The sequence below is a fragment of the Leopardus geoffroyi genome, chromosome B1, assembly GCF_018350155.1.
Source record: "Leopardus geoffroyi isolate Oge1 chromosome B1, O.geoffroyi_Oge1_pat1.0, whole genome shotgun sequence".
NCBI lineage: Eukaryota > Metazoa > Chordata > Mammalia > Carnivora > Felidae > Leopardus > Leopardus geoffroyi.
This window is the reverse complement of record NC_059327.1, coordinates 135,778,540-135,804,017: the sequence shown is the minus strand read 5'-3', so window position 1 is coordinate 135,804,017 and position 25,478 is coordinate 135,778,540. Positions and strand designations below refer to the sequence as shown.

General features: G+C 37.0%; 1 protein-coding gene across 14 annotated transcripts in view; it reads right to left on the bottom strand.

The window, feature by feature from the left end:
- Positions 1 to 25,478, bottom strand: part of WDFY3 (WD repeat and FYVE domain containing 3) — a 279,628-nt gene that overhangs the window by 152,055 nt on the left and 102,095 nt on the right. For 10 of the 14 annotated variants that reach the window (XM_045473462.1, XM_045473464.1, XM_045473463.1 and 7 more), the window contains 4 exons: positions 23,610 to 23,733; positions 15,690 to 15,743; positions 11,964 to 12,073; positions 7,669 to 7,830 (listed from right to left, as the gene is read on the bottom strand). In XM_045473462.1, coding sequence (XP_045329418.1) covers positions 7,669 to 7,830; positions 11,964 to 12,073; positions 15,690 to 15,743; positions 23,610 to 23,733 — 450 coding nt within the window. Of the gene's footprint in view, positions 1 to 7,668; positions 7,831 to 11,963; positions 12,074 to 12,370; positions 12,394 to 15,689; positions 15,744 to 23,609; positions 23,734 to 25,478 lie in introns of those variants that run through there. The other 4 variants (XM_045473469.1, XM_045473471.1, XM_045473473.1 and 1 more) reach the window with 2 other exon arrangements.

Below are 25,478 nucleotides of genomic sequence, written 5' to 3'. Positions count from 1 at the left end.
CACTGCAATCTTGAATGGATGCCACAGTGGCAAGGATGGATGAGGCAGAGCAGCAAATCAGTGGTATAGAGGACAAACTTATGCAGAAAAACGAAGCATTTGAAAAGAAGAGGGACACTAAGGCAAAAGAGCATGATTTAAGAATTTGAGAAATCAGTGACTCATTAAAAAGGAATAACATCAGAATCATAGGGGTCCCAGAAGAGGATGAGAGAGAAATAGGGGTAGAAAGGTTATATGAGCAAATCATAGTGGAAAACGTTCCTAACCTGGGGAAAGACACAGACAGCAAAATCCAGGAAGCACAGAAGACTCCAAGTAGATTCAACAAAAACCGACCATCAACAAGGCATATCATAGTCAAATTCACAATATTCAGGCAAGGAAAGAATCATGAAAACAGCAAGGGAAAAAAGTCCTTAATCTATAAGGGAAGACAGATCAGGTTTGTAGCAGATCTATGCACAGAAACTTGGCAGACCAGAAAGGAGTGGCAGGATATATTCAATGTGCTGAATAAAAAAAAAAAAATATGCAGCCAAGAATTCTTTATCTAGAAAGGCTGTCATTCAAAATAGAAGGAGAGATTAAAAGTTTCCCAGACAAACAAAAATTAAAGGAGTGTGTGACCACTAAACCAGCCCTGCAAGAAATTTTAAGGGGGACTCTCTAAGGGGAGAAAAGATGAGGGGAGAAAAAACCCCACAAAAGCAACAAAGACTAGAAAGGACCAGAGAACACCACCAGAAACTCCAACTCTACAAGAAACATAATGGCAATAAATTCATATCTTTCAGTACTCACTCTAAACATCAATGGACTAAATGCTCCAATCAAAAGACATAGGGTAACAGAATGGGTAAGAAAACAAGATCCATCTATATGCTGTTTACAAGAGACCCAATTTAGACCTAAAGACACCTTCAGATTGAAAATAAGGGGACAGAGAATCATCTATCATGTTAATGGTCGATAAAAAGAAAGCCGGAGTAGCCATACTTATATCAGACAATCTACGCTTTAAAATAACGACTATAACAAGAGATGAAGAAGGGCATTATATCATAATTAAGGGGTCTATCCACCAAGAAGACCTAACAATTGTAAATATTTATGCTCCAAATGTGGTAGCACCAAGTATATAAATCAATCACAAACATAAAGAAACTCATTGATAATGATACAATAGTAGGGGACTTCAACACCACCCTTACAGCAATGGACAGATATCTAAACAGAAAATCAACAAGGAAACAACAGCTTTGAAGGACACACTGGACCAGATCGACTTAACAGATATATTTCAGAACATTTCATCCTAGAGCAGCAGAATATACATTCTTCTCCAGTCTACATGGAATGTTCTCTGGAATAGATCACATACTGGGAGACAAATCAGGCCCCAGTAAGCACAGAAAGATCAAGTCATACTGTGCAGACATTCAGACCACAACTCTATGAAACTCAAAATCAACCACAAGAAAAAAATTGGAAAGGTAACAAATACTTGGAGACTGAGGAACATCCTACTAAAGAATGAATGGGCTAACCAAGAAGTTAAAGAGGAAATTAAAAAGTACATGGAAGCCAATGAAAATGATAACACCACAGCCCAAAACCTCTGGGACACAGCAAAGGAGGTCGTAAGAGGGAAGTATAGAGCAATCCAGGCCTTCCTAAAGAAGAAAGGTCTCAGATACACAACCTAACTTTACGCCTTAAAGAACTGGAAGAAAAACAGCAAATAAAACTCCAAACTAGCAGAAGACAGAAAATAATAAGGATTAGAGCAGAAATCAATGCTACTGAAACCAAAAAAACAGAACAGATCAATGAAACCAGAAGCTGGTTCTTTGAAAGAATTAACAAAATTGATAAACCACTAGCCAGTTTGATCAAAAAGAAAAAGGACCCAAGTAAATAAAATCAAGAATGAAAGAGATCACAACCAACACAACAGAAATAAAAACAATAATAAGAGAATATTATGAGCAATTATATGCCAATAAAATGGGCAATCTGGAAGAAATGCACAAATTCCTAGAAACATATAAACTACCAAAACTGAAACCAAAAGAAATAGAAAATTTGGACAGACCCATAACCAGTAAAGAAATTGAATTACTAATCAAAAATATCCCAAAAAGTAGAGCTGAGGGCCAGATGGCGTTCCAGAGGAATTCTACCAAACATTTAAGGAAGAGTTAACACCTATTCTCTTGAAGCTGTTCCAAAAAATAGAATGGAAGGAAAACTTCCAAACTCTTTCTATGAAGCCAGCATAACCTTGATTCCAAAACCAAAGACCCCACTAAAAAGGAGAACTATAGACCAATTTCCCTGATGAACATGGATGCAAAAATCCTCTACAAGACATTAGCCAACCAGATCCAACAATACATTAAAAAAATTATTCACCATGACCAAGTGGGATTTATACCTGGGATGCAGGGTTGGTTCAATATCTGCAAAACAATCAGTGTGACATGTCATATCAATAAAAGACAAGAACCACATGATCCTCTCAATAGATGCAGAGAAAACATTTGACAAAATACAGCATCCTTTCATGATAAAAACCCTCAAGCAAGTAGGGACAGAAGGATCATACCTCAAGATCATAAAAGCCATATATGAAAGACCCACCGCTAATATCATCCTCAATGGGGAAAAACTGAGAGCTTTCCCCCTAAGGTCAGGAACAAGACAGGGATGTCCACTCTCACCACTGTTATTCAACATAGTATTGGAAGTCAGCCTCAGCCATCACACAACACAAAGAAATAAAAGGCATCCAAATTGGCCAGGAGGAGGTCAAACTTTCACTCTTCGCAGATGACATGATACTCTGTATGGAAAACCCAAAAGATTCCACCAAAAAATGGCTAGAACTGATCCATGAATTCAGCAAAGTGGCAGGATATAAAATCAATGCACAGAAATCAGTTGCATTCCTATACACCAACAATGAAGCAACAGAAAGAGAAATGAAGGAATCGATCCCATTTACAATTGCACCAAAACCATAAAATACTTAGGAATAAATATAACCCAAGAGGTGAAAAATATATACACTTAAAACTATAGAAAGCTTACGAAAGAAATTGAAGACACAAAAAAATGGAAAAAGATTCCTTGCTCCTGAACAGGAAGAATAAATATTGTCAAAATGTCAATACTACCCAAAGCAATCTACGTATTCAATGCAATCCCTATCAAAATAACACCACCATTCTTCACAGATCTAGAACAAACAATCCTAAAATTTGTATGGAACCAGAAAAGACCCCGAATAGCCAAAGCAATCTTGAAAAAGAAAACCAAAGCAGGAGGCATCACAATCCAGGACTTCAAGCTGTATTACAAAGTTCTAACCATCAAGACAATGCAGTACTGGCACAAAAACAGACATTCAGATCAATGGAACAAAGAACCCAGAAATGGACCCACAAACATACAGCAACTAATATTTGACAAAGCAGGAAAGAATATCCAATGGAATAAAGACAGTCTCTTCAAGTGGTGCTGGGAAAACTGGACAGCGACATTAAGAAGAATGAACATAGACCACTTTCTTACACCATACACAAAAATAAACTCAAAATGGATGAAAGACCTAAATGTAAAACAGGAAGCCATCAAAATCCTCAAGGAGAAAGCAGGCAAAAACCTCTTTGACCTTGGCCGCAGCAACTTCTTACTGAACACGTCTCCAGAGGCAAGGGAAACAAAAGCAAAAATGAACTATTGGGACCTCGTCAGACTAAAAAGCTTCTGCACAGCGAAGGAAACAATCAGCAAAACTAAATTCCCAATGGAATGAGAGAAGATATTTGCAAACAATATATCATACAATGGGTTAGCATCCAAAACCTATAAAGAACTTATCAACTCAACACCCAAAAAACAAATACTCCAGTGAAGAAATCAGCAAAAGACATGAAAAGACACTTCTCCAAAGAAGACAACCAGATGGCCAACTGACACATGAAAAAATGCTCAACATCACTCATTATCAGGGAAACACAAATGAAAACAATGAAATACCACCTCACACCTGTCAGAATGGCTAACATGAACAACTCAGGCAACAACAGATGTTGGCGAGGATGCGGAGAAAGACGATCTCTTTTGCCCTGCTGGTGGGAATGCAAAGTGGTACAGCCACTCTGGAAAACAGTATAGAGTTTCCTCAAAAAATTAAAAATAGAACTACCCTATGACCCAGCAATTGCACTACTAGGTATTTATACAAGGGATACAGGTATGCTGTTTCGAAGGGGAACACGCACCCCAAGGTTTATAGCAGCACTAGTGACAATAGCCAAAGTATGTAAAGAGCTTAAATGTCCATCAATGAGTGAATGGATAAAGAAGATGTGGTATATATACACAATGGAGTATTACTCGGAAATCAAAATGAATGAAATCTTGCCATTTGCAACTACGTGGATGGAACTAGAGGGTATTATGCTAAGCGAAATCAGAGAAAGACAAATATCATGACTTCACTCATATGAGGACTTTAAGATAAAAAAAACATGAACATAAGGGAAGCAAAAATAATATAAAAACAGGGAGGGGGGAGAAAACATAAGAGACTCTTAAATATGGAGAACAAACCGAGGGTTAGTGGAGGGGGTTGGGAGAGGGTATGGGCTAAATGGGCAAGGGGCATTAAGGAATCTACTCCTGAAATCATTGTTGCACTATATGCTAACTAACTTGGATGTAAACTTAAAAAATTTTTTTTAAATATAAAACAAAAAATAACTAGTTATTATTCAAAGGCAAAAGGATTCTCAGAAATAATCTCATGTAATCCTTTCATTCTATACAATAGAAAACCGAAGAGTCTATATCTCATTCCTCTTCTCCCATACACTAATCAAACCTACTTTCAGGGACTGTGTCATTAAGGATAGCCAAGTGCGGCAGCGAAATAACTGGCTATATCAACACACACACACACAAAACAAATAAACAAAAATCTAAACAAACAAAAATAAATGCCTACATGAAGCAGTACCAATTGCTAAGGTTCCAGGAAACCATGTGTCACATAAGATAAACACAGGGATTTCATCTATCATAAACAATATGTTTTCTGAAAACATTTAATATGTTTGTCTCCATTGGTGTTTGACAGCAGTGTCCGGCCTGTGATGAGAAACTAAAACAAGGAAGTGACGCACTATAGGACACTGGACTAGGCAGTGGGAAGAGCCAGGCTCCCATTCCTGCCACACATCTGCTATGGATCACAGCCTCAGCTATTAGTTTCTGTAACCATGTTTTTTTTTTTTTTAATTTTTTTAAATGTTTATTTTTGAGAGAGAGAGAGAGAGACAGAGCGAGCATGAGCGGGGGAGGGGCAGAGAGAGAGAGAGACAGAGACAGAGAGACAGAGAGAGACAGAGAGAAGCAGACACAGAATCCGAAGTGCTCCAGGTTCTGAGCTGTCAGCGTAGAGCCTAAGGCGGGGCTCGGTCTCTTGAACTGTGAGATCATGACCTGAGCCAAAGTCAGACACTTAACCGACTGAGCCACCCAGGCGCCCCTAGTTTCTGTAACTGTAAGTGGTGACTTTCATTCATTTAAATTCTCTTGGAAGTTCCTTTTGGCTGTAACATTCAATGGTTCCAATATGCTAAAATGAATACCACAATTAGTTGGAGACATCCACTGCATTCAGATACTGAAAACATTTTTTTAAGTTTTAGAAGAAATCTTTGCTATACTTATTTAGTATTAAATACATAAAAGTCAGTTTACATTTATTGTCTAAGGTATTAATTAGTTGTTTAGAAGGGCTTTGTGGAAATAGGGTTTACTAGTCTAATAAGCAAAGACTAACCCACTGTATTCATTAGCAATGTCTTAAGCAGCTTCAATTCCTATGGGATTTACTCCTTTGTTCATTTCTATTGCTTTTCTCACCCAATCTAATTCAGGACTCAGATAAACCTAACGTCTACTCCTATTTCTGCCATTTGCTCTCATCATCATTTTTTAGAAAAACAAAACCTCTGAAGTCATGGGCTGTCTTGCAAGTTATATGAGATAATGGATTCTACCTAGCCACTAGCAAAAAGTATCTAAGAAATCCAATGTTCAAAAAGTATTTGTTGAATTAGTTCTTTATTGATAATCCTGTCTTTTCCTTTCTAAAACTGCCTTAGTCTCCCTCTCTCCAGTCCTTTCATTGCTCACACGTCCACAAAGCGCTGCAGCAAAGACCCCAGTACCGTGAGATGTACTCGTCATCGGCACCCAGCTCCACCTTATCTACTGCAGACCCACTGCTCTGTGCTCCCTCTGCTACTCTCACTGATGGTGGTGGCTGTGGTGGCAAGAGCAGCCATCACAGGGACTTGTAGGTCATGTCTACCACATCCTGGGCACAGCACCATTGCCCTGTGTATTATTTCATTTAATCCTCACAAACCCCTTTGGGTACGTATCATTTATCTTTACTTTAGAGGTGAGAAATCTGCATCTTAAGTTATATAATTTCAGAGAACTGGATTCAAACAGGTGTAGGGTTTTTTTTGTTAACTGAGGTAAAAACACGTAACACAAAATCTATCATCTTAATCCTTTTTGGTAACAGTAGTGTTCATTACACGTACAATAGATCTCTAGAACATTTTCATCTTGCAAACCTGTAACTCTATACACACTGAACAAAACTTCTTGTTATCCCACTCTCCAGCTCCTGGCAACCAGCATTCTACTTGCTAGGAGTTTGAGCACGTTGGATACACATAAGTATAATGATACAGTATCTGTCCTCTTCTGTCAAACGTGATTTTAAAATACCTGGCTCAGTCGGTTGAGTGTCTGACTTCAGCTCAGGTCATGATCTCATGGTTTGTGAGTTCGAGCCCCATGTTGGACTCTATGCTGACAGCTCGGAGCTTGGAGCCTGCATCAGATTCTGTGTCTCCCTCTGTCTGCCACCAACCCCCCCCTCCCCCGTCCCGCATTCTGTGTGTCTCTCTCACAAAATACATAAACATTAAAAAGTTTTTAAATAGTAGTCCCATGGACAGACTATATTCCAAATGCATGTCGTTGGTCTTGAAAATTTTCTCCCAAGGAAGGATATCAAAATGATGGCAAAATTTCTAGGCTAACTAACAAAGGTCTATTTAAACCTTGGTTAGCCACCAGTGCTATTAAAAGTCTGAACAGTGGCAACAGTGGTAAAGAAGGATTTTACAAGCAGGGAGCAGAGGAGGTGGCAGCAGTCACTAAAATAAACTGCCTTTTACAAGTTAGAGATTTATAGGCTAGGAATCCTATATTTAGACATCAACAAACAGAATTTCTTATAAGAAATATTACCCCAATGTAATATGATAGTCAATAAAAGTTTCTCTTGCTTAGCAGTTCATTTTAGAGATTGTATTGCTGTATCAAAGGAAAGCTTAATAGTTGAATCTGTTCGGAGAAATAAACTTGTTAATGGCTTGTTCCATTATCCTCAAAAGAAATGTTCAGAGTCAAGAATTGTGACAATTATATGAGATAAAGTCAATAATAAAGAGCATGGAATACTATAAAAAAAAAAAATGGAATAAGCAGAACATCTCTTTAAGGAGTGCACCTGTTTCACTTTAAATAGACTGGTATTGATGGCCAGGCCAACAGCACCTTCCATACCTGTACAAAAACTTTCTGGAGTAGTCCACGACGTTCTGCTAGAGGTAGCTCATTCTGTGCACCTCCAACTGCCTCAGGCACATGTGGAAGGTCAAAAAACAGATATAAACATTTAACCAGGGTGGAAGGCACTGACATCGTTGTCATGCAGTCCACGGTTTTCTGGAAAACAAACCAATAAATAAGTGAATAGGGAGACAGACAGACATAATTGGAACAGCTAAGTAAGTTCACAAATATTAATCCAGAATTTAAATCATTAACTCACAAATTTTAAGCCAGAAAATTATGTATCAAAATAACTTTTTAAATGCCTGAAAAATTAAAAAATGACTCCATGCTGACAAATACTCATTTTCCATTTGGACAAATCTGCTTTAATCAGATATTGAGATGGGGCTCCTGGGTGGCTCAGTGGTTAAGCGTCTGACTCTTAATTCCGGCTCATGATCTCACCATGGTGAGATAGAGCCTGCATCACACCCATCCCTGCTGCCTGGCACTGGGCATGGAGTCTGCTTAAGATTCTCTCTCTCTTCCTCTACCCTCTCCCACTCACACACATGCACTCACTCTTTCTCTCTAAAAATACATACATATGTGTGTGTGTGTGTGTGTGTGTGTGTGTGTATTGAGATGTGTTTGTTATTTATTAGATTTGCTATTTTTTTTATTAAAAGGCAGCATGTTTCAAAGCAAATGAACTTTTGGATTTAGAAAAAAGAAATTCAACCATAAACTTGGGCAAACTAACTTTGCTGGACCTCAGTTTCCTTTCCTATAAAATAAATATAATAATAGGTCTTAGAGTTAATGTAAGCATTATATAACAAATCTGAGATATATTAAGCACTAAGTTATATATTAGTAGTTGCTTTGCTATCACTTTTATTATTATTAAACATTCTTGGGGTTGGAAGGACACTTGAAGGATACAGGTAACACTGAAAAATCTGTGTATTATTTTCAACAATTTCTAGAGGAAGAAAGTCCACCTTCTTATGGTGAAATTTCAGTATTCCTAAGAAGTATGCTATAATAATTGCCAAATTTTTTTCATGGTCCAGTTTGGAACAAAAAGTTTCATACACTGGAGATCAACAGGCTGGTGTCACCTTGTCACCTGTATTTAATCAACTTTTTAATCAAACATTCACTGAATGCATAGGGTATGTCTGGCAGTATGTTGGGAACTGGGCAGGAAACGACAAAGTACCCCTGCCCTTCAGAAGACTGTGGTCTATTAGCAGAAACAGGTTATCAATAACTACGAAAAAGGAATGATCAACACTACCAGGAATGAAGAGGAGAAGTATAGAAATTAAGAGGGGAAAGATCACTGAAGATACATAGAAGGTTGAACTATACGACACACTATGTTTCAGGAACCTGAGTCCAAAACTGTTAACTCCTAAAAAGCCACAATAATAGTGTCTAATCTTTAATGAGTATCAATTATGAAACAAGCATAAGGCTAAGCGTTTTAATTATCTCATTTATTCTTCCATCAACCTTATAAGGTAGATTCTATTACTGTATGATCCTTACTTTATACATGAAGCAATTGAGGCTCATAATTGAGATACCCTGCCTTAGTTAAAGCTGGTTAAGTGGTCCACAAGCGTATATGCCCAGGGACCTATGTATCATATGGTCTCCCTCTCTGGTCTGACTTTTATTTTGCTGGCCTTGGAGAACCAGTGAAGTGTTACAAAGCAGTAATGGAACCAGATATCAGAAAATTCACTGGTGGTTATACAGATCTAAATTAGATCTAAAGAGCAAGAAGGCCAGGGTCATTAGGAAACTAATACAGAAAACCATATGAGAGATGGGGCCTGAACTAATGCAGTAGCAGGGTGATAGAGAGGTGAGAGGACCCAAAGAACAATCCCTTGCATGATATGGTCCTTATTCTAAACATCCAGTAACATTTCCTGCCTCTAAATATTTCAAAAACCTTTTGCTGTTCCATGACTGGTTATTTCTAGATACCCCATGTCTCTATACATCTGATGCTCAGTTTAAATGTCTGCCCATGTCTGAAACTTTAATTCCTCATCTTTCCTCCCTCCCTCACCTACAAAATTTATAACTCTCACATTTCTATTTTCATAGCAGTACATATATCCCATGACTGCATTTTATAGTACTGTCATTCACTCCATCTCTGTCATCTACATGTTGATTCAGGACGTTTTAGTCATCTCTGTATCTCACTGCTATCAACAGAAAATGGTATATAAACATAAAAGTCAGCTCAAAATATAGAGCACTAAATTTTCTCTTAAAATACCTTTTTCTAGTTAGATTATTACTAGCTTTCTGTTTTCATTAGGCAAATTGGTATGATTTTTCAGTTTCATTTTATAGCAGAGTATAAGCATAACTTGGTATCCAAACTGATAATCGGCAACATTTGTAATTTTTAAAAAAGTGATTAGGTTAAGGGTCACCTACGTGGGTCAGTCGATTTGAGCATGTGACTCTTGATTTTGGCTCAGATCATGCATGATCCCAGGGTTGTGGGAATGAGCCCTGCATTGGGTCGAACCCTGAGTCGGACTCTGCACTGGGTGGTGGAGCCTGCTTAAGATTCTCTCTCTCTCCCTCTTCACCCCACTCCCTGCTTACGATCTCTTTCTCTCTCTAAAAAAATGTTTTTTAAAAAAGTGATTAGGTTAATCCACATTTCCTGACTTTCTAGTATGTGTCAGATATTCTGGTAGGATACACTTTCCGTTCACACCTGAGAAAGACAGCATCAACAAAGAATAGGAATAAGACTTAGAAATATCACCATTAAAAATGGTTATTTTACATGCTATTTTAAACCAAACCAAATTTTGGTACAGTAATATGGTGGCATTTATAGCTAGCATCAATAGCAAATAGAATTGGTATTTTGATAGGTTTTTGGTATGGTCACAGATACATGGAAACAGTTGGCCACTTTAGGACTATCTGAAGGTGACATAGGATAAATAAACATCTCCATTTGCCCAGAATTTAGGAGTTGTCTGGGATGTGGGGCTTCTGGGCCGAAATCTGGCAAGTCCCAGGTACATCAGAGCAACTTGGTCTGATTCCTTTTGTGATGTTAAGAAACAAACAAACATAAACCAGCAAACAAAAAAGGGAAACATTATTCTAAGGGGAAAAAAAGCCTAAGTGCTACTACTTTAGGCTAATGACTAGCTTCAGGATATGGTTACTAAGAAATATGCATCGTTTCTGCTGTGGTCCACCAAGGTATATGACTCATGTCACAGCCACCTCTGTAAATTCCATTATTAAATGATGTGAGTTGTTTGAATCATAATTTAGACAAGAACCATTCTCAAGACTGGTACTAACTTTGATAGGTAATTCTACTCTGAGTTTTAGAAGGGTGAAACACATCTTTCTTTTTTTTGTTGTTAATGGTTATCATTATTTTTTTTTTTTTGAGAGAGAGACAAAGAGCACATGCACACAAGTCAAGGAGTAAAGAGAGAGTGAGAGAGAGAATCCCAAGCAGGCTCCCCGCTATCAGCACAAAGTCTGTTGCAGGGCTCCATCCCACAAACTGTGAGGTCATGACCTGAGCTGAAATCAAGAGTCGGATGCTTAGCTGACTGAGCCACCCAGGTGCCCCTGAATCAAGTTCTTTCATCCCCAAAACATCACAGGCCAAAAGTCAGGTATCCAAATAGCTGGTAACTGAGTACATGCAACAGAAATTATGGCAGATGATTAAAGGTGGTTTAGAGAGGGGGAATAAAAGGAATCTCCAGAATAAATCAAGTGGGAAGGGAATATATATTATCCTGAAAATGTCACTATTCCCCTATTTTCCATAAAATTTAGAAGAATTTACAAATATTTTTCATGTCATTTGTTCCTTATTAGTGAAGTAAGGTCAGATGATTCTTCTAAAGCAATTTCCCTGATGTGGGTTACAAAAGTGTTGGTTTTGGCCAGATGGAGCCAGAGCTCCCAGGCTACCGGCCTACAGTCCCAGAAGTCCATTGCTGTGCCCCACATGCTGTACTAATGGTATCATGCTCTCTGTGTGTTATGACAAAGACGAAATACACCATTCAAGTTAGGCATTTCCTCAGGTGTAAAATTTGTAGTAACATAAACCTCCTCATGAGATGTTGTGAGAAGGATGACAGCATATGTTAGAAGGATTAAGAATATAATGATTACCATAAAATCTTATTTGGATATGATGATACATTTAGTTTCACAAAATTCCAAGAGGATAAAAAAGGAAGTCAAGTTATCAAACATGAAAACAAAGAACTTACCTGACCAGAGGATGCTAACAAATTAATTGTTGTCAGAAGCATCCAACCTCTACTGGCTTCTTCACTCTGATTGATTTCTAGGAACTGGACTATGGCCCGACTTGCAGCTTCTATAAAACCAAAGGAAAGCCATGAGGTGGGGGAAAATCGTATATAAAGAACTTCTTCCTTATAACCTGTCAAAAAATGATCATTTACGAAGCATGTGCTTTAAAATCAGCACTATTACATGCTCTATGTAAACTATGTGAAAAAGAGCAATATTTTAATGGTATATCTAGGCCCTTACAGCATTATTATCATATTAATACAGAAACACAGAAAGCAACCTCTATATTATAGGGACAGTTACATCATGAGCTAGTCGAAAAGAGTCATGAGAAAGGTAAAATTTGAGCTAAACGTACCTGGCAAACAAGGATATGTTTGTCTAGGAAGTGGGAGGGAAAGCAGGGAACAGAGAGATTAAAAGCACAGAATTAAAACAAAAGTGTAAATAGAAGACTGAGCCTAATATGTAAGATCAAGACAAAGAACTTTAATAACACTGGGTTAATATTCTACAAGAGCATTTTGAGAATTAGAGTCTACTATCAACAGTAGTGGTAGAAAATTAAAGTCAAATTATGAAGGAAAGTAATCTAAAGGCTGTATTTGACTCTCTGGGCAAGAGAAAGTAAATGTAGTTTCCTGAGCAAAGTAGATGATAAAAGGATTACTCTAAGACTCTTCACTAGTGAGTATAAGACAGACTGGAAGGGCAGAGACTCTGGTGGACAGGGAATAAATCAGGAGGCTGCCCCAGGGATACACACAAGGGGTGACCTGAGCAGCAGCTGACAGTAGGAACAGTGAGTGTCAGTCACAGAACTGCACTGTTGGAAGAATCTGTCAACGTAAATTCAGTTGATTACGCCTTTAGAGGTAAGGATAAATGGACAAATCCTTAAACTGTGCACTTCATTTCATCAGCACAGAGTCCATCAATTTTTCTATCAATATATGGGATGAATTAAAGTTGTCAGAAAAGGTGTGCAATCTGTTCACTTACCAAAACCAACCTGGTAAGTTGCTAATGTACACTTAACACACATCATAAAAATGCAGAATAAACAGAATTTAGGTTGCCTTACAGGTATCTTTTCTTCCATTTAAGACAATCAAGATAAAAGTATGTCATCAAATAATTGAGTGAATACAAGACTTACATACAATGCTGGGCTGGGCATATTTTATCTTTATATACTTCCATTTGAAAGAATATTTTAGTAGGAAAAAAATTTAAATAGCTTATTTTTACTAAGTCTTAACTGTATAACAAACACTCTTTTAAGTATTTGAAGATTTAACTTATTTAATCTTTACAAGAACCTTATGAGTTATTTTCTAGTATTATACCCCTTAAACAATACAAATTGAGAAATGGGGAGGATGAGTAATTTGCCTAGAGCCACACAGCTAGTCAGTGACAGAACTTTCACTCAAATCCAACCTGTCTAGCCTATAAGAGATAAAGACAGTGATAAAAAAAAAAAATTACTGAAAAACGGAAGCCAACAGAAGCCTGGCTTATTTCTAATATTTCAATATCTTAAAAGTGTTGAAATTATTGTATTCACATTTTCACTGATTTGTAGCCTCTCCTCCCTCTCTAGAAAATAAACACCATGGGAGCAGACTCCTGGTCCACCTCACTCACTGCCAGACCCTAGTGTAAGGCACGTCACTGGCACTAAGTGGGTGCTCAATCCACATCTGTTAAACGAGTGAATAAATCAACCCAGGGAGATCAAAGAAGGACGGTCTCAACTTGTTAGGAACATCAAGAGTGCCTGAATTACTATGGATAAGAGAGATTCCTGGACGTTCTGAAAAGGGGAGTAATAATATGAAGAAAGCAATGCTTAAGGCTGGTTAAACTGGGAAGCTCTCATTGGAGACGGAGCAAAACAAATAAAAGAATACCACTGAGAAACATTCTTTGGCAACTGTGGTTTGAGATCACTGTTAAAAATTGATCTGCAAATTTTTCTTGCAAACCTGTAATGGACCAATTTGTTATGTAACATAAGCCCTTCTTCCTTGCTAGGAATTAAACGCTCCTGTAAGGAAGACGACTCCTTTCTAGTGAGTAAAACTGTCAAAGGCTGACATGCTATGCTTTCATTTCCATGGCAGCTTTGGTGTCAAACTGTGTATTTCCAATTTTTTAACTCAACATACTAAAAAGCTACTTGCAGTCTTTGGATTATTCCACACTGAAATCAATGTAACAAAATTCTATTTCATAACAACAACAACAACAACAATAACAACAACAACAACAACAAAACCGGAACTGGTCAATACCACCTATGCTTCTGACAGAAGGCAAAAAGAAAACGGATGGTGGAGAACTAAAGTGACTTCAAGAGACAAAATTACCTTCCTGGTACAAAAGCTAGTGAGCTATAGATAAGACACGTTTTGGGTGAAACTGAATACTACCCATGTTTTTTAACGTAACACTATTAATGTTAAAAGAAAATTGGACAAAGATGTATTTTCTGCTATTCAAGAAGTTGTCAGTTATAAACAATGAATGCTAATACTTATTTTAAGAACCAAAACACCAAAAATGTACTCTTGGCTTGCAACAGTTCTATTTGAGTAATAGTGGGCATTTGTGGTTTCTCTTCTTTCGGTTGACAACAAATATAGGTATTCCTCAAGATAAGAAAGGACAAATAATAGATTTTTAAAAAACCCCTCAATGTTCAATGGATTGCTGAGCTGATTAAATAAGTGAAAAAGATCAAGACAGTGTAATTATTAATAGTATCTAACAACTTTACCAACTTAATAATAACAACTACTCTTTTTTGAGAGGAATGTGGAGAAGATCTCAATGACAAAAGATCTTTACATAACAAATGTATTCATAAGAACAATTTTACTCTCACCTACTTATTTCAGTATGTTGCCATTCAAAACACTTTAATGGGATCTCCTACTTTGTATTTAAATGAGTCAAGAAGCTCATTGAGAAAGTATTTAACATCAAGTGCTATCTTTAAAAAATTATATATACTAGAAAGTAATTTTAAACTAAACCTACGTAAATTATAGTTTCTTAAAACTTTGAAAGAAAAACAGTTCTAGTTAAAAAAAAAAGATACTGCATTAGGATCTTTTAATTTTGCTAATATTTAACAAATACAAATTTAAATGATTTAAGGTTATAAGAGTTAATGAAAGGAACATATTAACCCATCTTGAGAGTTGCCAATCATTTGATTCAAGCTTTAGCTTTCACACTGCATTTCAATACATATAGTTAACTGAAAAATACAGAAATGGAGTTAGTAGAGCTCATTATTAGATTAAGTAAGACTAGAAGGTAGACAATTTTAAAAGAAATTTAAATAGAGAATATAAGTGATTTCAGTCAGAAAATATTCAGAACAATCAGAATGCAAAACTTGTTAACAGTAAGTGCGATTCAATTTTTCTTTTGCATTTAAAGCACATTTTCAAACTTATGCAACAGGATGATAATGTGAGACATGTTAACAGTATCATTACATTTTTTTCATTAATGAAGAAACCAAGCCCTATAAACTCCTTCCCATCCCCAAAAAACTTCCAAAAGTTAGTCAGAAAAACAGTATTAGAACTCATAGATAGCTTCCATGCTTTTTTTTTTTTCATTTGATGATACATAACCACACCTGGGAATGAAATTACCTGAGGGTGTTGTGGCTGTGAAATCCTTGGAGGACAGCGGGACACACTGTTTTTCTGTTTAAAAAAAGAGGCCGGGTTGTCTACTTGGGGATTTACTACAGTATACTAATCCCGCCACAAGATGCTGTATAAGACACCAATTGTGGCCAGCATTAACCAGCTTCTCCCATCACCAGGACGCTGCCCATAGGAGATCACACCACTGTATTTAACAGCGGCACCTATCATGCAGCAACGTCATTAAAAATAACCTGAAAATACTATTTTTAGATGGGTGGAGATTTTTTGCTTCAGTGATTTAAAGTGACCAAGTGCCCTTAGACCTAAGCAGATTGCATAGCTGAACTTAACAAATAACTACAATAGGAAAAATCTTTAGGGGTGCCTGAGTGGCTCAGTCAGTTGAGCATCTGTCTCCTGATTTTGGCTCAGATCATGATCCCAGGGTTGTGGGATCTAGTCCTGGGTTAGGCTCGCACTGAGCATGGAGCATGGGGCCTGCTTAAGATTCTCTCTCCCCCTCCCTCTGCCCTTCCCCCACACGCACACACTTTCTCTCTCCCTCAAAAAAAAGTAAAATAAATTTAAAAAATCTTAGGCTATACACTGTACCTGATATGGCCACAAAATTATAAATTTTCTCAAATTAGTTGAAAGTCACCACATACTTTTAACAAAAGCCACATGGAGGCAACAACCAAGAGAGAATTACATTATGGGAGACAGAAAACTAGAACTGTCAAGATGCCCTAATGTATTACACATCAATCAGTCTGTGCATCCATTTTGCATACTTCCATTTTTACTAACTTCTGATGGACAGATTCAAACAATAGAAATTGCAGATTAGCATATCTTCCTACTGACATACCTGCAATCCATGTTCAAAGTGATCTGATAAAACGACTTGCTACATGAGTGGTAATTAGGTAACAAATAAAATAAAAAGTATTTCACACCAAATTCAGAGGAGTCTTAAAAAAAAATAATCTTGCCATGATGCACAACAAATACAGACAACTTTCAAATGAATAACAGAGGGCTCATTTTACCTGTCTTTTTTTTTTTTTTTTGGAGAAAAATTATGTGCATATAAATTATTGCAAAATTACTTTCAATGATAACTTTCTTGAAATAAAAGGTTATGTAAGGTATCAAAAGTAGCCAAACTTATAGACACAAAAAATAGAAAGATGCCAAGGGCTGGGAGAAGGAGGAGATGGGGAATTACTGTTCAGGGAGTATAAAGTTATAGTTATATAAGATAAAAAAGTTCAAGAGAGCTCCTGCACAACATTGTGCTTAAAGCAGACTGTGTTATGCACTTAAAAATTTGTTAGGAGGGTAGATCTCATATGTTTTTTTACTGCAATAAAAATCAATCAGAAAATAAGAATGGGATACATAAAAGTTAAGATGATTCAGAATGTACCTAGATCTTAAAAATGTGATTTTTTTTCTAGAAAAAATCAAAAGATCAAAAAAATCTCCACAAAATCCCCATTTTTGATAATGACACTGACTGAAAGAAACTTCCAACACTCAAGACTATAAATAAAAGAACAAGGATTCTCACAGCCAGGGTTCTTTAAGACTGAAGGAGGAGATACTCCAAAACAATGCTTTTCTCTCTTACACATCAGTTAAGTCTGGCTTTTCTAACACTACTCCAATTCTCAATGCATTTAAAAACATAAATAACCAAACAGAAATCCTATATCAAAAATCAGTAAAAAATTATTGAGCATCTCATCTGTAACAAGGAGTCTTCTAGGTGATACAGGGCTGAACACAAGAGACAATAAAATTAAATAAATAAACAAGTTACTTTCAGACGACAAACTTCTAGAGGAAGTACTTAAGATGACTGAATAAATGCTGGTATGGGGAGAGGATAAAGGATCTGGGATAGGGTGATCAGGAAAGGTTTCTCTTGTGGAGGTAAAATCTACAAAAATTGAATTGAATCTCAATGCAGTGGATTCTGAAGTTAATAAATTTCAAAAGTTTAAAACTAAAAATTATATGGAATTACATGATCTGGAAAAACAGACCTTAAAAATATCTGGAAAATAAGAAGTCATCAATGGAGGAGGAATGCAGGGGGCTCTACCTGCTATGTTTGCAACTTCCTATAAGTCTATAATTATTTCAAAATAAAAAGTTTAAAAACACCTTGTGTAACTATTACTATATTTAACAATGATACACCTTGTACTCCATTTAAGATACTTTTCATTATGTTGAATACACTGAATCATTACAGGATTTAGGAAAAGAAATCTCCAGTGCAGAAAAGCGTTTTTCTATAAACATGCAGATTAGGTATTTAAAAAGACAGCAACAGAAAAGCGACCATAGTTACAGTTTGGGGAATATTTTATTCTAATCTAGGGATATTACTCAAGTAAGAAAATGCAATGACAAGAGTCAGTACAGAACAGAACAATTTCCCTTCATGTTACCTGTTTAAAATAGCTAAGAATGCATAAAACACACAAATCTTATATTTAAGACCAATTTCTCACTTCTACAGGAACAACTGAAATCAGGAAAGATAAAAAGGATGCAGTCCCACTGTGGGTGGAGAAGGGAGAAGACAGGGGTGGGAGGTGACCTTAAGCTATCTTACCACCTTTGACTGGACCTGCTTCCAAGACTGCAAGTATAATTAAAATTATCTCACTTTAAAATCTACACAGCAATTAATACAATCCACTATGTCTGAATAAGAGATTTAGTCTCTCAATCTAAAAATATTTTAATGGCTGTTGCTCCAAAGACCCCACAAGGGGCTCCAGTTAAAGATGGAAGGTTGTGCACCTGCATTTATCTCTGCTCTCTCCCAAAGCCCCACTGCTGTGGACTGAATTGTGCTCCCTTCTGCTCCAAATTCCTGTGTTGAAGCACTAACTCCAAATATGCTGGTATCAGAGATGGAGCCTTTGGGAGAGAATTAGGGTCAGACGCAGTCATGACGGTAGAGTTCTCTTGATGAGGTTAATGTCCTTATAAGAAGACACACCAGAGCTCTATTTCTCCAGGTGAGGCCACATTGAGAAGGTGCCATTTGCAGTCAGGAAGAGAGATCTCACCAGAAACCAATCATGCTGGCACTCTGATCTTAGACTTTCAGTCCCCAGAACTGGGAAGGAATATTTCTGTTATTTAAGTCACTGGTCTATGGTGCTTTGTTATGGCAGCTTGAGCAGATTAATACACCCACTAAAATGGTTATAAAAGGATTTTTCAAAAAGCCTAAACCCATAAGGACAAAGAGAATAGGAAAGAGGAAAGCAACATTTTGGATACTAAAATAGCAGAGGGGTTAGTGGTAACTGACTTAGCAAACTCTAGAATCTTAAAGCAAGTGCAGGGAAAATGGAAAAGCAACTAAACTACAACAGAGCCCCAAGAGACTCAGGAACTGGTGACACCAGGTAGCTTTGGAAGCAGAGGTAAACATGGGAGTGTACATAGAAGGCTTGTGAAAGTTTGTTAAAGACCAGTGAGACCCCCAGATCCTACTATGTGGGCACCAGACTGGAGGTTTGTTCACTAGAAAGAGTGAGGGAGCGTGTTGAGGGCTGGAGCAGGGGTGAGGCCACCACACCAGGCACAGCTGCAGGCTCAGAGAGATCAAATAGAAGCTTACACACTGAATGCTGAGGGTCCTCAGACCTTTCCCCTACTTGGCTTCTAGAATGCCAAGAGGCAGACATGTATCTTCCAAGTACAAACTGGACATTCCTCACTGGGGACTCTGCCTAGCTCGGGGGAGAAAGGCAAGAGAACAACCTAGCAAGATCACACTGGCCCACAGTTTCAAGTCCCACCCACAACTGCAGAGCTACCCAGCAGCTTTCTATGGCTCCATTCTTACACAGGAGCAGATGGCCCAGGAAGTTCTCTAACCTAAAAGACAGACAAAAGCAAATTAACAAAAAAGGCAACCTGAAAGAAACAGAACTAAAAAGAGAATATATGAAAGAATAGCCATCAATATAAAAAGAAACTCTTAGGAATTAAAATTATAATGTCACACACACACACACACACACACACACACACACACACACACACCTCAAAAACCTCCATAGAAGGGATGGATGGAACTTTCTTAGCAAGTAGAGTCAAAAACCAAAAATATAAATAAAAGAAAATAAAATGAGAAGGACAGTCTTAGGGGCACATCTGACTAAAAAAGAAAACTGAGTGGAGGATATTATTACACAAACAATTCGTGAAACTTTCCCAAAATTAAAGGATATGAATTCCCAGGCTGCTAAGTCCAATGAGTACTCAGCATAATGTATAAGAATATCTGCTCCAAGGCATGTTATCATGACATTTTAGAATAGGAGGGCCAAAGAAAGGATCCTAAATGAGCTTTTATATATATATATATATATAATATATATATATATATATATATATATTATATATATATATTATATATATATATATTATATATATATATATATGTATGTGTGTGTATATGTGTACATATATATATATATATATATATATATATATATATATATATATAAAAAGCAGGTCACAGAAAGAATCAAGAATCCAGTTAGCTTCAGATTTCTCAATAGCAGCGTAGGAGTCTAGAATATGAAGGAGAAATTATTTTTAAATTCTGAACATAAAATGATTTCCAACCTAGAATCTGATACCCACTGAAAGGGGGACATGATAAATGTAATGCAAGCTGCAAGATTTTGCAAAATGACCCTGAGAGTTCACCTCGGGCTGCCTGGAGAAAGATCCAGCTAAGACATCCCCTCCTATGTCCCCAAGGGAGTTGCTAGACCTAACTCAACTTCCCATGACATTGGTAGCTTCCGCTCTCTTGGAGGAGGGCCTATAACTTCCCCTGGGCCCCAAAGTCTCCTGGGGCTAATCAGCTAGCATCTGCAAACAACTGCTATACACATCTAACAGATATTCAAATCCAGTACTCAAACAGCGTAAATCATAAGCAGTTTGTGTATTTCTTCACTAAAAAAGTTGCATTTGTGCTTGTACTTTAGAAATCCAGAGCCATCAGGGATCTTCCAAGCACTTTTTTTTTTTTTTAATGTTTGTTTATTTTGAGAGAGAGAGAGACAGAGCATGAGCAGGGGAGGGGCAGAGAGAGAGGGAGACACAGAATCCGAAGCAGGCTCCAGGCTCTGAGCTGTCAGCACAGAGCCTGACGCAGGGTGTGAGATCATGACCTCAACCGAAGTTGGATGCTCAACCAACTGAGCCACCCAGGCGCCCCTCCCAAGCACTATTCTGTGACATGATGCAGGTGGTAGACTTGCTCCTTCTTTTCTCTTGCTGACCCCTGGTTTTATAAATTTCCCCTTTCAGCAATAAAGCTATGTGATGTGTTGTTCTAAGCCCTAGTAACCTGAAAGGTTGTCAGTCTAAAGACATCACCTTTCTCGGTAAAGACAAAGGAAAGCATCTTACACAGGAATAGTCAAAAAATTTTTTCACTCACGGGAACTCTAAAAAACAAAACAAAACAAAAACAAACACATATACACACATAAAACCCCAAACCAAAGATAACTCCCCTGCACTTTTCTTAGGGAGCTGCTGGGAAAAATGCCTTTATTAAGGCAAATTTTTGTTAAGACAACTTTTTGTTAAAAATGAGAAAGTTAGTTTGAGAAAAAAAAGATGCCAGGAGATTCAGGAAACAGAGGCTCCATCCCAAAGAAGTAGAAATAGAAAGGCATCCCAGATGACGTGAGTGGAAACGTATGAAGGGCAGCTATGAGGCTGGCCTAGAGAGAAACTACCAGGGGTTAAAGCAAGCCAGAAAGTTCTGGAAGAGCTATTTGCAAAGACGAAACTGACAGATTACCTGATGCTTTCAATCATATTGAGGGGAGATGTAGAAAAACATTTAGAAATAGGGGATACATGTGTGATGAAAATTCAGAAAACTAGCAAAAAAAAAAAAGAAAGGCAATTATTAACTTAGATGGAGATGGGAGGGAAGTTTTTAAGAAAAGAAACCACAACGTACCATACGGCTCATCTTAAAATAGTGTTTTCAGTCTATACAAGATAATATTGATGTAATCAAATTATGACAGAACAATACTGGAGGGGTGGGTTTAGGAAGCAGGTAGGTACAGGTAGTGGTAGTGAGCTTAAGAGAGTGAAAGCCTCATTTTCTTTTGTGGGAAATCAAGATGGTATCTAAATGTGAAAAAACAAGGGCTCATACTGTAAATGTACATTATTTAGAGACACAACAGGTAAATGTCAAAAAAAATTAAAAGAGCTGAAAAGTGACTGAGAAATGGAGTTGAACAAGGACAGTGGAAGGGAGATCCTGTTTTCAGTAAACCTTTTAACTATCTGACCCTTAAAACTATGTGTCTGGGGGGGGCCTGCGTGGCTCAGTGGGTTAACCCTCCGACTTCATTTCGGATAGGTCATGATCTCACAGTTCATGAGATCGAGGCCTGTATTAGACTCCTCACTATCCACAAGGAGCCCACTTAGGATTCTCTTTCCCTCTCTCTCTGCTCCTCCCCCACTCGTGCTCTCTCTCCCTCTCTCTTCCAAAAATAAATAAACTTTAAAAAAACCAAAAACTACGTGCCTATATAATTTTAATAAAAATAAATTAAAAAATAAGATTAAAGGGGTGCCTGGGTGGCTCAGTTGGTTGAGCATTTGACTCTCGATTTCTAGGTCATGATCTCATAGTTTCATGGGTTAGAGCCTCATGTCGGGCTCTGCACTGACCACGCAGAACCTGCTTGGGATTCTCTTTCTCTCCCTTTCTCTCTGTCCCTCCCCTGCTCGCACACTCTCAGTCTCTCTCAAAATAAATAAACTTAAAAAAAAAAAGATTATATAACAGAAACATTACTGTTACTGTTGGAAAAATAGTAATTTGATGGGCTGAAAAGATAAATGATTGTTCAAGGGGACATTATAAACAGAATTTAAATTAATTTATCAGTCTAATATAATGCTTTAATAAGAAAGCTATCACTCAACCATTACAAAACCAAAATAACAAAATAAAATATTCTTGACAAACAAAATCAAGATAAAAATCGGTCGCACATATTGCTAATTTAAAAAATGACTAATGGTAAATAACATCAAGAAAGTGTATTTTAATCATGAATAAAGGGATGTTACTCTCTGAAGTCTGAAATTACCTAATCATGAATAAGAATACTTATTCAGGCAGCATTCATAAAAAAGTTTACTGTATGTGTAGATCACAGGTCATAAAGGCCCAAAACAGTTTATGGTCTACTAGGAAGATAAAGACACACACACAAACACTCGTGTGTTGAGAAACCAAGAGTAGCTCCAAAAAGAAAGTTTTTTCTTTGATTAAGGGAGTCAAAGACATTCCGTCAGAGAAGTATGATTTAATCCAAACTTCAAGGATGTAGACATACTGGGATGGGGGATGATTCTCACTTCTGGGTGAAGCATCATAAGAAAAGGATAAAAGTAAGAACACAGATATGTTTGGGACTATAAGCAGCTCGGTTTGGCTGATATATAGAAAAGAAAACAAGAAATAAAAAAGGCAGACAAAAAAAAAAAAAATACATATGGCCAGATCCTGGGTTTGCCTTGAATGTCACCATAGGAATTTGGATTTTGTTCAGAAGGAAACAGTATTGTTGGGGGAACGGGGGTGGTAGGTCCAAGGACAATGGCCTTGAGTACAAATGCTCCACTTGGGATATGTTGAACCAATCAAAGCAGAGAGTGACTATGAGAATGGGAACAGGGACAGGGGATTAAATTCCACATGGGGTGGGGAAGGAAACTCACGTGGATAAAACTGGGTCAATTTTCTGTTTAATTTTAATAGCACTTTTTTACCAAACTGCCCATTCAAATAGCTTTTGCTGGTTTCAGTAAAAATACCTGTGGATTTGTTTGATGCTCTCCTTCGAATTTCTGTCACCATCAGTCGTGAGACTTGGGTTGTGAACTGCAGAAGGTCAGAAAATTTTTCTGTCATCGTATTTGGCGGAGCATTTCCAAAAACCTGGGATGAAAAAAATAACAATTTTACTGAAGCATTGTAAACTTTTGTCTTTCATTCTGTGCATTTCTAAGTGGGGAATGACTTGAAAAATCAAGTCAAAAAGTATTCTTACACATCTACTTTGAATAATATGTTTAAAATACAGCTCTTTCAATAAATTACACCTAGCCACATTTCTTAGTATATATTATGTAATCTACTGAATAATTAAATAAATGAAATCTTAAAAAGCCAAAAGTAGTTATCTATAAAATGTGAATCAATTTTACTGATAAACTTTAGAAAGCATAATGTTTCTCTGGGGAGATCTAAATTAAGAATTTAGAGAAAAATGGCAAGGTTCTTTGATGGGGTACCTAGCATATATCAGATGGTGAAAAGCAGGGATTTATCTACGGCTAAATCCTAAGCTGAATACAGAATTCACTAAACTCATGTTATATATAGCTCAGAATTTCTAAATTCTAACCACAACAATTCCCAAAAGAAGATGGTTAGGAAAAAGACTAGAATAAAGAAAATGAATAATAAGGTCATGACATACACTTAATGAAATACATGAACTTTGGAATAAATAATTCTTAAAGATAAACCAGTGTGGGTTCAGCAAAAAGAACAAGAAAATGAGACCTGGATCGATGATAATAGGAAAAGAAATGGTATTATAATGGCGATATAACTGGATGTATCCTGAAATATTGTTTTAAAAAATGTTCTTTATAGCTAAAAGAAAATTCTGTCTTCTAAAACTATTATAATAGCTCTCCATTATAATACTAATCACAGTATTTTTTATTCTTATCTGGTCAAATGTCACTACAAAGGGAGGGAACATATCTTATTCATCTTTGTATTTTACCTTGCCTTAATTTACAGGGATGTTCCCTAAATATGTATGTTCATTATGCTGTCCCCCCACCTCCACACACAACAAATTCCAGAGAACATTTAAGTAGCATTGAAAGACACACAAACTATAACATAAGAACATAAACTAAAAGTAAGAAAGAGGGGCGCCTGGGTGGCCCAGTCAGTTAAGCATCCGACTTCGGCCAGGTCATGATCTCATGGTTCAGGAGTTCAAGCCCTACACTGGGCTCTGTGTGGACAGCTCAGAGCCTGGAGTCTGCTTCGGATTCTGTGTCTCCCTCTCAGTCTCTCCCTCTCCCCCTCCTCGATCTCAAAAATAAATAAAACACTTAAAAAATTAAAAGATGAAAGAAAGAAAACAAGAAAATAAAGCCAAGCCTAGGAAATGGATGAGAAAAGAGAGACTAAAAATCTAGGACCAAAAGACCTCTATACTTGCCATGTTTTGGTCATAAATTTTGGTTCAAATATACAAAAAAGAAAATCTACTCAATAACATAGTTCACAATGCTCTTAGGTAAGAAAAACGTATATTTAACAAAGTATCTCTATTTTCATACTCCAGTGTAAACATTTCCTTCAAAGGATCCTTAAAAAAAAGATATAATTCATAACGTAATATTCCTATAACAGAAATATGTTTTCTACATTCTTACAACAGATACTATCCTTATAACCTCTCTCAAACTGAGCTGAACAAATCAATTTTACAAGACATACTTTTGTTCGGATATCTAAAGGCTGTTCATTAACTTGACACCAGAGTAATTTTACATTATCTCAAAGAACAAATAAACTATACTTTTCAAGACCTCAATACATTGTTTTTTCTGCCGAGATATTGATAAACGTAGTGTGTTTACAGCTAAACTGTG